The sequence below is a fragment of the Ictalurus furcatus genome, chromosome 11 (assembly GCF_023375685.1).
Source record: "Ictalurus furcatus strain D&B chromosome 11, Billie_1.0, whole genome shotgun sequence".
NCBI lineage: Eukaryota > Metazoa > Chordata > Actinopteri > Siluriformes > Ictaluridae > Ictalurus > Ictalurus furcatus.
The window spans coordinates 7,380,913-7,392,600 of NC_071265.1; the positions used below are offsets into that span (position 1 = coordinate 7,380,913).

Here is an 11,688-nt window from a genome sequence, read left to right on the forward strand (position 1 = left end):
AACAATACAAATAAAATAAACAAGAGCCAGAAGGGAAGAAAAATAAATAAATACAATTATACAAGGTTAAACACTGAAAGCAATCTTTGACTTGATCAAAGATAAAACATAGGAATTATAGTCTACCAAAAAAAAAAATTGACAGTAGCGGGATCTCACTCAAAAATTTGAATTTGTGAATAAAAAGTTTGCCAAGTATCATGAACAGATTAACAATGTACTAAATATGAGAATTTGAGTTGTGATAAGTGTGACATTTGTTGTTGTTTTTTGTTTTGTTTTGTTTTTTAAATGAGAAACAGGTACATAACTCATTCCAAAAAGCTTTAACATAAACACATTCACAAAAAAAGATGTACAATTGTCTCTTCTCCATCACAGAACGTGCAGCCTGGGAGCTTTTTGCAACGCAGCCATTCGCACCCGGAAGTTTTTAGCCATTGATTGTAGCCCAAACAACGCCCTGTATTGTTTATAATATGTGTGCACTACGTAGGGAGTGAAGTAATGGATTCTACCGCCTATGTAGTGCACTCTGCGTGCTGTTCTGAGGTATTTGGGACGCGGCCGTTGACTGTGTTTCCGCCGGACTACATGAGCGCGTTTGGAGTTGTTCTTTAGGCCATGGCGAACAGAACAGTTAAAGATGCCAACAGCATACACGGAACTAATCCGCAATATCTGGTGGAGAAAATCATTCGGACGCGAATCTACGAGTCTAAATACTGGAAAGAAGAATGTTTCGGGCTTACAGGTGTGCTATAAAGAGGCTAAAGATGGCGCTAATGGCGCTAATGGTGCTAGCCGGGATGTAGCCACAGCGAGATAGAAGAGCATTACAGGAATTATTTAAAGATTTTTTTTGCCTGTTCCTGGAGAATATGTAGTGTGTATATATTCAGAGAATATGCAGTGTGTATATACACAGAGAATATGCAGTGTGTATATACACAGAGAATATGCATTGTGTATATACACAGAGAATATACAGTGTGTATATACACAGAGAATATGCAGTGTGTATATACACAGAGAATATATAGTGTGCATATATTCAGAGAATATACAGTGTGCATATATTCAGAGAATATACTGTGTGGCTATACACAGAGAATATACTGTGTGGATATACACAGAGAATATACTGTGTGGATATACACAGAGAATATACTGTGTGGATATACACAGAGAATATACTGTGTGGATATACACAGAGAATATACTGTGTGGATATACACAGAGAATATACTGTGTGGATATACACAGAGAATATACTGTGTGGATATACACAGAGAATATACTGTGTGGATATACACAGAGAATATACTGTGTGGATATACACAGAGAATATACTGTGTGGATATACACAGAGAATATACTGTGTGGATATACACAGAGAATATACTGTGTGGATATACACAGAGAATATACTGTGTGGATATACACAGAGAATATACTGTGTGGATATACACGGAGAATATGCAGTGTGTGTATATACACGGGGAATGTGCAGGGTGTATATACACAGACTATACAGTGTATGGATACAGGGAATGTGCAGTGTGTGTGTATAGATACAGGGAGTGTGCCGTGTGTGTGTGTATAGATACAGGGAATATGCAGTGTTTTATCATTAAAGCTATAATATCTCAAGTCATGGCTTTCATCACTAATTAACTAAGTTAAACCTGAGGTTTTCTCTACAATATAAGTGTTATAAAACAGTGTTTATTACAGGAGTCCAAAGTGAGTCTGCAGTGAGCTGCATGTTTACCCTGCTGTAGAATATAATAAAAGCAAAACATAGAATCTGTAATGGTTTTAATTGGGAATTGTATTGGTTTTAACGGAAGCTGGAATGGTCCCTGTGGGTTTGAACTGGTAATTTGTTGCCTTCTATTTGATGGCATGGTTATGTCTAATGGATACCATCCCTGCTGAAAATAAAATAAAATAAAATAGAAAAACAATGGAAACCATCACAGAAATTCTAATGGTTTCCATTACAAACCATTACAACCATTATTGGTCCTTAGTGGTATTCACTAGACATAACATGCCACCAATAGACGGCCACAAATTACCAGTACAGGCCCACAGGGACCATTACAGCTTCCATTGAAACTATTACAGTTTCCATTAAAGCCATTAGAATGTCTGTGAGGGTTTCTATTGTTTTTGTTTGTTTGTAGCAGGGATTAAGGCTCAATAGAACACCTTGGTAATTTGGTAATGGTCTTAATGGTTAGCAGCTGATGGTTTGTAATGGTATTTGTACCTGAAACCATTAGAATTTCTGATATATATTTTTTTTCAGCAGGGTGTTCACATGTTCGAGATAATTTATTGGGATTTGCCTTACTGAAGTGTCTCAATACAGTCCATTTAAAACAGTTTACTGTAAAATTGTTATGGACAGCAAGCAGAAAATAAAGATTTTTTTTGTTGTTGCTGCGCTGAAAGAAAGGAGCAAAAGGAAAAAATAAGTGCGGGAATAAAAACAGTGAAAACCTTCATTTAGATGTGGAAGAAATATGGATGCAAGGACATGACCAAAAAGGAATAAACGTCCGCAGTTATATCGCATTCAATAATATCATTCGACTCAATATTGTTACAACCTCGTTTGTTCATTAAAAATATCAGTCGTCCTCCAAAATACTAATGTTAGCGTACATGTTTCAACCACTTATGCTACTTTTTCTACAACATCTGCGAAATGGATTACATGAAGGTGTGCAAACGTCTGCACTCGCCTCTACGATTATGTGAATACGTACTAAACTATTTTCTGTGTTTTTTTTTTTTCTCTATCTCTTTTCATTCTTCTCCCAAACGGTTGCTGCTTTCTCCACCTGAAGCCGAGCTGGTCGTGGACAAAGCGATGGAGCTGAAATTCATCGGCGGTGTGTACGGAGGCAACATCAAACCCACCCCCTTCTTATGTCTCACCCTGAAGATGCTCCAGATTCAGCCAGAAAAAGACATCATTGTAGAATTCATCAAGAACGAAGATTTCAAGTATGGAGATCAGTTTCGTTTGGTGACGTTAAGCTGACGTTCGATTAGGGCTGGGCGATATGACGAAAATATCATATCACGATACGCATCGTAGAAATGCACTCAAGTATCATGACATACAATTTAGCTAAAATATGTCCGCAAAACAGAAGTAAAACAAACGAAAAAAGTTCAACCGACTTTGCCGATGCTTTTATTTAATGCCTACAAAGAAGATTAAGTTGTTGGTTTTTTTAATTACAGTAAATCAACGACATTCATTTAGTACCACTGAATTTATAGTTATTAAAAACGTTTTTAAAAATACATCACCATACCAACGATATCTCAGAAAATTGTATTGCATAATCATTTATCACGATATTCATATTGTATCGAATGCTTATTTATATATATATTCATGCATGCATGCATACATGCATACATACATACATACACTTGCACACTACTGGTCAAAAGTTTGGGGACATTTGACTGAGAATCATATTTCTCATGATCTTAAAAACATTTTGATCTGAAGGTGTGTGATTAAATGTTTGAAATCGGTGTTGTAGACAAAAACATAATTGTGCCAACATTCATTTCTTTCATTAGAAAACTAACATGTTATTTACAAAAACATTATTTTAAACGGATGAATCGGAGTGAAATATTTCGAAAAGCAGCCGATAAGTGTCCAGCGTAGGTGTGAACTCCTTTAAAAAGCATCTCAGGGAAATTCCTCAAGAAATCAGTTGATAAAACGCCAAGAATACATTTCTGGAAATTCTAGGCAAAAAGGGCGTCTACTTTGTGCCCGGTTGGGTGCCTCAGGAAGAGAATATCAACCTGATAAGTGTTAAAATATACAATTTTTTGGATTTATTTTGAACATAATTCCCATAGTTCCATTTGTGTTACTCCAGAATTTTGATGACTTTATTATTCTAAAATGTGGAAAATAAAAATAAAGAATGAGCGTGTCTAAACTTTTGACCAGTAGTGTATTTCGCCCAGCCCTTTGTTTGCCGTTTGTGTCCCGGATAGAGATTTGCTTTGACAGTGGGCTTCATGATACCTGAACATGATCCATAAACACTGTCTGTTAATCCACACAGTCTTTATGGATACGCACACCGTCACCGTAAACAAACTCCTCAGTGCATTTCAGCTTTTCTTCATTCATTATTCTTTATATAATTTATGCTAAACAATTAAATTTACCATTCCCTTCATTTATTTCTCCACATTTCATTTACACCTCCTTGAGTTCGGCGAAACGAACCGTCAGAAAACTCCTCCTCCTCCCTCACGCAAGTAGTTGTGAGAAATATTAGCTGGATAAAGTGTCCACACTTTGAAAATCTACAGGAAATAGTAGACCATCTGGGTACTTCTGGGATACTCATTTCAACATACGAGTATCCCATCTATATCCATATATATTGGATACCGAATTGAGCGTTTGTCTTGCTTTCTCTTCAGATATGTCCGCCTGCTTGGAGCCATGTATATGCGCTTGACCGGCACCTCAGTGGACTGCTATAAGTATCTGGAACCACTCTACAACGATTACAGAAAGATTAAAAGCCAGAACAGAAATGGAGGTAAGGAACATGTAGTCCAGGGGTGGACTAATCACCAGTCTATTAGCTAGTCCACCAGGCAAGTGTAAACTCCAGTTTGTTGTCCAGTCCTTTGCTTTGGTTGCCTAGATACCTGTGTGAGTAGGTTAAAAAGTGGTAGCTAATGTAATGTAACACATTACAAAGTATGTAGCACTAGTTAGCTACTTAAGTGCATTGAGGAAGACACAGACAACTATACAGGTCACAGCATATGGGTGTGCTATAGTTTTTATCCCTTGTGAAATTTAGTAGCAAGTAGGGTGTTTCTTTATCTGGATGCTGAATGAGAGAAGAAGAAAAAAAAAACTGGGGACTACTGAGCCGCCTTGTCCTATGGGAGGAAAAAAAACCCTAATCGCGCAGACATATAATCTGCTTGTCTTTAGCACCTGGGCTTGTGATTTGTTCACCCCTGTAGTCAAAAAAACAGATTATTTTCACATAGAGGAGGAGTCTCTGAACGGGTGTTTCCTCAGAGTTTGAACTGATGCACGTGGACGAGTTCATAGACGAGCTGCTTCATGGCGAGCGCGTGTGTGACATCATCCTCCCGAGGCTTCAGGTTTGTTGACTAAATGTTTTAGTGTTTTGGTTTTTTTTTTTTTAGTTCAAAATGACGTTACGGTGAGCATCTGTGCACAAGTACGAGTCTGTGTTAATGGATGGGATGTTTGTAGAAGAGGCAGGTTCTGGAGGAGGCTGAGCTGCTCGATACACGTATCAGTGCCCTGGAAGAAGACCTGGATGAGGTGGAGTCCAGTGAAGAAGAAGAGGAGGAGGAGGAAGAGAAGGTAGAGATCTGATGGCTAATATATTTATGCGTTCTTACAGGAGGCCTGGTTTTTGTTCAGTACTTTTACGACACCGATAAACGGATGGTCTTAAAAAAAAAAAAAAATTATTAAAGCACAACTGTTGTTGATACAATATTTGAAATTTAAGGATAAATATACTATAAAATACCAAAGTTTATTTTTTTTTAGTTTTAGTGTTGTTTTTGCAATGCATATATTAAAAAAGAATGCACAAATGAATTGGAAATTGATAACGTAAAAATAATTAATTAAAAATAAAATATTAAACATGAACATTATATATTGAACATTTTAAAGCCAAGATTGCACAGCATACGTAAAAAAAAAAAAAAAAAAAATGCACAAATTAATTGGAAATTGATGAGGTGAGAAATTTGTATTTTTTTGTCTGTAAATTTTTTTTAAACATTTTGATTTTAATTATAAAGGAACGTTTTAAAACAAATTGCGTGTGTTCACAAATGAATTGGAACTTGCACGTGTGTCTGATTGGATGCTTCACTCATTAATATTGATTTGTGTTGAAACTCGTAATATGAAAATTAAAGAGACCTTTGGCGAATACAAGGTGTATAAATAGCTTCTGAACATTTCGTGTAACTTCTTTCTCTCTTCTGATGGTGTTTAGCCGGAGCGAGTACAGGCGCCAGAGCCACACAGACGCAGTTACAGAGATTTGGATAGACCACGCAGATCTCCATCTCCTCGCTACAAACGAAGCCGCTCGCCCAGAAGGTCAGTAACTGCCGTATACGATGAAATCAACTATATAGTGAATAAATTCAAGAAGTTATTCTAAAGGGGCCATGGTAGCTCAATGCTTAAAGCTGCGTTTATGCCATGTCGTAATTACCGTAATTATGAGATTCCCATTTCACGTCCTCATAAAACTTGTAACTTATAAGCTATGTATTTTCTGAGAGCGCCAACTTGTACCTAGGGCTGCACAATTAATCGAATATCGATCGCGATTACGATTTTGACTGCCCACGATTATATGTACATGATTGACTGCAATATTGACGTTTAAAGTTTGTCAGAAAACTCCACTGCAGATCAAATCAAGCGCTTCCTAAACTTACAGCCAATCACCATAGAGCAATGCAGGGATGACGTCATTTTGTAATGCCAAAACCCGGAAACTGCGTTAGCATTTTAGCGCTCGATCTGCCAGCTTCGCTTTGATCTCCAGCGCTCTGCGCGAGGGCAAATCATGACATTAACATGTTGCTAAATTGTACTACAGAGGTTGTCGGGGACATTAAACATTAAACTCAGGGCTCTACAGTGTGACCATTTCATTTGTGTTTGTGACTGAAATGTACAAATTTAATTAATAAATATTTATACGCACCGGTGCATGTGACTTGTCAGAGTTTTATAATACAATAAATAAAAACTACAGGAAGTTCAAAATACATCTACACCGCGCAACACAAAATACATCTACACTGCTCTCCTTCTAAATCAACTCACAGCGCATTTACGTCATTTAAACTCATTTCAAACTTCATTTGGGTTGCCAGATATCACTAGAAAAGTCAACTCCAATTTCCATGTTTTGTTTTTTTTCCCAAAAAAAACACAATATTATCAGCAGACATGGACACTGTACTGGGGGAACCCATGTAAAACTGATAACAAAAATAAAACCACTAAAATGTAAAGACAGAAAATGTGCTTAGTTATAAATAAATAATTTAATATTTAAAAAAATAGATTATAATAACTTCATAAAATATAAATAAAATGAGAAATTAAATAATGTTTAATTACTATGGGTTGCATTTAATATCAGTTTGATATTAAGCTTAGTTCGTTATTTCCTTAGAAGGCTATTAGCCTTTTTCCTAATATGGATCATGCTTGTGTTAGTCTACTTTTAATTGGGGCTCTTTATTGTTTAAAATATTTAAAAATAAGTATATTATGCTTGCTTATTTATCAATTAACCAAGAGTATTCATCATTGCTATTATTTTAACTCAATTAACAGTGACCATGAGCAGAGAGCTTTCATTTAACTGTTTAACAGACCTCCTGATTAAAGTTTAAGCAAAAAAAAAAGATCGGTATCTGGATCAGTATCGGCTGTAAAAATCCTGATCGGTGCATCCCTAATGAACACCATTACACTAAAGCACTTTTCATCTGGCGGGTAAATGAACTCACCCAATCACATCCTATATGATTTGGGTACAATTTTATTTATAATTTGCTTCTACGAGATGATTCACTTGAAGGACCAGTCTAATTTGATGCAAAGATTTGTACATGAGCATGAATGTAGCAAAACATGGAGCTGAAAGCAGCGGTCTGTTTATTTAAATGTGAAAGTGCAATAAAAATATGTTGTCCCTAAAAGCATTTAATAATCGAGATCTCAACATTGATCAAAATAATCGGATTATCATTTTGGCCATAATCGTGCAGCCCTACTTGTACCACCTGATCGCTGCAACGTCATGCGGAAACACACAAAACGGTGGCGGCTTCAGCGGTAAAATGTAGTTAAGTAGTTATCTCGTAATATTTCCATATAATAATTTGTATAATTGACTTTTACTAACGTCTTAATATGCAATATTAATCTGAAAATAAATGAAAGACATACAATACAGTTTAATGTAATTTTGCAGCTGTCAACATTATCATCTCACACGGGTTCATGTAATTCCATGAACAGCTCCGAGTAGAAAGTCCAGGTTGTCATCTAGTAATTACGGTAATTCCGACAATGTAAGTCACTCTGGATAAGGGTGTCTGCCAAACGCCGTAAATGTAATGTTTTATGAGCGTTCTTGCGTTGTGTACTTCAGTGAGAAATGTTTCTACTCTACACAAACCAGATGATTTGAGCATAATGAGATACACTCCACCAGTACATACATAAAGGTTTGTCACGTGTCTGAACAGGCTGTTTGATTTCTAATGATCCTTTTCTTTTTCTTATTACGTTTACAGACGAAGCAGATCACCGAAGAGACGAAGGTACACGTTTGCAGAAGCGTTATCAGTCTCCTTGTTTTTATACAACTCCTCCCCATTCTTCATAAACACAGTGCGTGAAAACACCTGATTGGCCATGACGTTTATGTGATCTAAACACATTTTGATAGAGAGGTTTTGGAGCCGTTTGAGAGCTGTTTAAAGTATGAGAGTGCACAGAGCTGCTGTCGAAGCCGATTAAGATTTTTTAAGACTAATAATATTCGAGTTGTTTTAATGGCAGTGCTTGTGCATAATGTGATGCTTTTTAAAGTTTTACAAACGGGTAAAATGTGACATTAATGGGTAATATATGGTCAGAATCAGATGCTTGAGAGGTCATTGTAAGTGATCTGATGGTGATGAATTGTAAGAATATGAATTAACAGGATTAAAAAGGCGCTTGATTTTGGTAACTAGGTTATTCCATATGTGATATTTAATCATTTGGATGACTCTTATTATTGATTAGTATTATTGTAAAGGGAAGAAGTAATGGCAGGGAAAAACCTGAGGAGACCTTGCGGGAACCGATCTTCTTCTAGATGACACCGGATAGTGGGATGATTCTTTTTCTTTTTCTTCTACACCTGTATACTGTAATGATTTAAGACAAACAGTACTAAGTGTGTTTAAATTATGTTCAGTAGGAGTACATTGGATATAAGAGTCCAGGAATGAGCTTATCCACTGAACCAAGAGTGAAACTTGGGCATGTTGACATCTTTTCCTTCTCCTGTAGTCCTTCTCCCAGACGTGAGCGAGAGCGCGATCGTCACCGCAGTAAGAGTCCACGCAGACACCGCAGCAGATCCAGAGACAGGAGGCACCGCTCCAAATCTCCAGGTACGCTACAGCTCACAACAGTCTGCTCAGAAGACAGGTTCTGTCTGTCTTTAGATTCTTCTAGTGTTTAAATGAAACATTCATAAGGTTTCTAATACAGCACCATCTTTCCTCATTTTTATGAAGGTGCTACTTATTGTAGAGAGCACTGTATATTTAGTGGCATGTAAATACTACATGAACTCAATTTCATAAACTAATTAAAAGAATATATGCTAGATTTTATTGCAGTTAATGACATGGATAGGTTAAGAGTTGTCATTGTTGTCACTGCTTGAGAATTTGTTTTTGTTTTTTTTGTTCCACAGGTCATCACAGGAGCCACAGGCACCGCAGTCACTCAAAATCACCAGAGAGGTAACAACTCTATTAGACATTATCTCGGTATTCATTTACAGTAAGATGCATCTGTGTGGCACAGTTTGTTTCTAATTGTGAGCTTTTCTTTATATGTTTAACATGTCATGGTTTTTTCTTTTATCCGCAGTCGCTCGAAGAAGAGTCACAAGTCGAAGAGGAAATGAATGTCATGGGAGTTGTGGTGTTTTTGTTTTGTTTTTTTTTTTAATAAAATTCACTTTTATTATTGATTCGGTCAGTAATGTAAAATTTCATGTTGTGAATTTTCTCATTAGCCCATTAAATTCACAAATGATTTTGATTCTGTCTGACCTTTTATTTGATTCATTTGTACTTTTTATCATCGTCAAACAGTTTAATTCTGTTCCAACAGTCCAATGTTGATCAGGTTTATCTATTTGGCAATTATGAATCAGTTTAAATAAACCATTGTTCATATTGTTCATCAGTTGCTTCATGCAACAGTAAAGTAGCAAATACAGTGTGGGTGGGGAATACATTCAATTGTAGTTTCTTTTTTTCTTTCGGTTACCGTTTGTAATTTATAATGCCCTCTGCTGTTTGCAAGGTGAATTGCAACTGCAATGAACAGATTAAAAATCCTCACCTGCACCCACATTTGACCCTGTCTCGTATCTTAATGATACGAATAAACCCAAACCACTCCAGCAATGCATCTACAACATCACTGATCTTTGATTTAATAACTAAGTTGCCTTTTCAGGAAAAGTAGCTCTGTTCTAGCTGGATGCTTGTTTCCAGGACAGAGGCCGTAAACAGAAGCCTGTAATGAAGGAGCTAGCCAGAGCCACTGTATGGCAATATTTTAAAATATCACTTTTTTCAAACAATGTTGCTTTTTAATTTTTTTATAATAGCTCCAGGCTTAGAAGCTTTTTAGAAACTGATTTTAACCCACTACCAGTGCATAACAGTCATTCTGCTCACTGAATCGTCAAGGTAAATGCTTCTAATCCAAAAGGAACATCAGACCTTTTTTTTTTTTTCCTGGAGTACATACAACTAACATGAAACAGAAAGTACAAAAAAAAAGTACTACACTCAACATGTATACAAGTATAATATGTATGTATGCAAGTCTAAGATAGTCCTATAGACAATTTTCTTGGTGATATAGTATGTTTTGTCCACAGTTCAATTTTGAGCTGGGATTACTGTCTGTATGGTGCTTTAAATGTGCTTCTTGTGTGGGTTTCCTCTGTGTTCTTTAGTTTCATCCCACCTCCCAAAAACATGCCAATAGATGGATTAGTGAATGTGCGTGGTGCCCAGTGATAGACTGGTGTCCCGTACACAATGTGTTCTTGGGATGGACTTCAGACCAACCCTGATGAGGATAAAGTGCTTCCTGAAGATGAAATTATGATGAATATGTTTTCAAATTGCATTAATAAATATTTGAGATTTGCTCACTGCTTCACTGTTGTGTTATTTTCTGACTAAATAAGTTTTCTATGATGCAGCATTAGTATCATTAGCTCGGCCTGTGTTTTAGTAGCAGGTTAGACCAAGCAGAATTTTTAAGTAGGGAGGGAAATGCTTGAATGAGCCGAAAATAATCTAACCATGGGTACTGACTACATTGGCAAGTTTTTATCTAGGTAGATTTTATCTTTAAATATCACAGTTCCAGGACGTACGGTGGCTTAGTGGTTAGCACGTTCGCCTCACACCTCCAGGGTTCGATTCCCACCGTGGCCCTGTGTTCTCCCTTCGCGTGCTGCAGGGGTTTCCTCCGAGTACTCCGGTTTCCTTCCCCAGCCCAAAGACACGCATGGTAGGCTGATTGGCATGTCCAAAGTGTCCGTAGTGTATGAATGGGTGTGTGAGTGTGTATGTGATTGTGCACCCTGTCCAGGGTGTACCCCGCCTTGTGCCCCATGCTCCCTGGGATAGGTTCCAGGGTCACTTTGGCCCTGAAAAGGATAAAGCGGTATAGAAGATGGTTGGATCACAGTTCCACTCTCAAACTGAACTGAGCTCTTACTGATTTAGGGATATTTTTATATTTTATATTTGCAAAGAAAATAT

At 36.9% G+C, this 11,688-nt stretch overlaps 1 protein-coding gene across 1 annotated transcript; it reads left to right on the top strand.

Moving 5' to 3' along the window:
• The first annotated feature begins 544 nt into the window (after positions 1–544).
• Positions 545–9,937, top strand: prpf38a (pre-mRNA processing factor 38A). Its single transcript, XM_053636876.1, has 10 exons — positions 545–754; positions 2,862–3,021; positions 4,486–4,607; positions 5,105–5,190; positions 5,306–5,419; positions 6,072–6,178; positions 8,407–8,433; positions 9,173–9,276; positions 9,585–9,633; positions 9,764–9,937. Exons 1-10 carry the CDS (start codon positions 625–627, stop codon positions 9,798–9,800), a joined length of 936 nt encoding a protein of 311 aa, XP_053492851.1. The 5' UTR covers positions 545–624; the 3' UTR covers positions 9,801–9,937.
• The last annotated feature ends 1,751 nt before the right edge of the window (positions 9,938–11,688 follow it).

Coding starts and splice junctions, on each gene's coding strand:
- prpf38a (XM_053636876.1), top strand. CDS start 625: ATGGCGAACAGAACAGTTAAAGATGCCAACAGCATACACGGAACTAAT. Junction 3,022..4,485: donor ATCAAGAACGAAGATTTCAA/GTATGGAGATCA, acceptor CTTTCTCTTCAG/ATATGTCCGCCTGCTTGGAG. Junction 5,420..6,071: donor AGGAGGAGGAGGAAGAGAAG/GTAGAGATCTGA, acceptor GATGGTGTTTAG/CCGGAGCGAGTACAGGCGCC.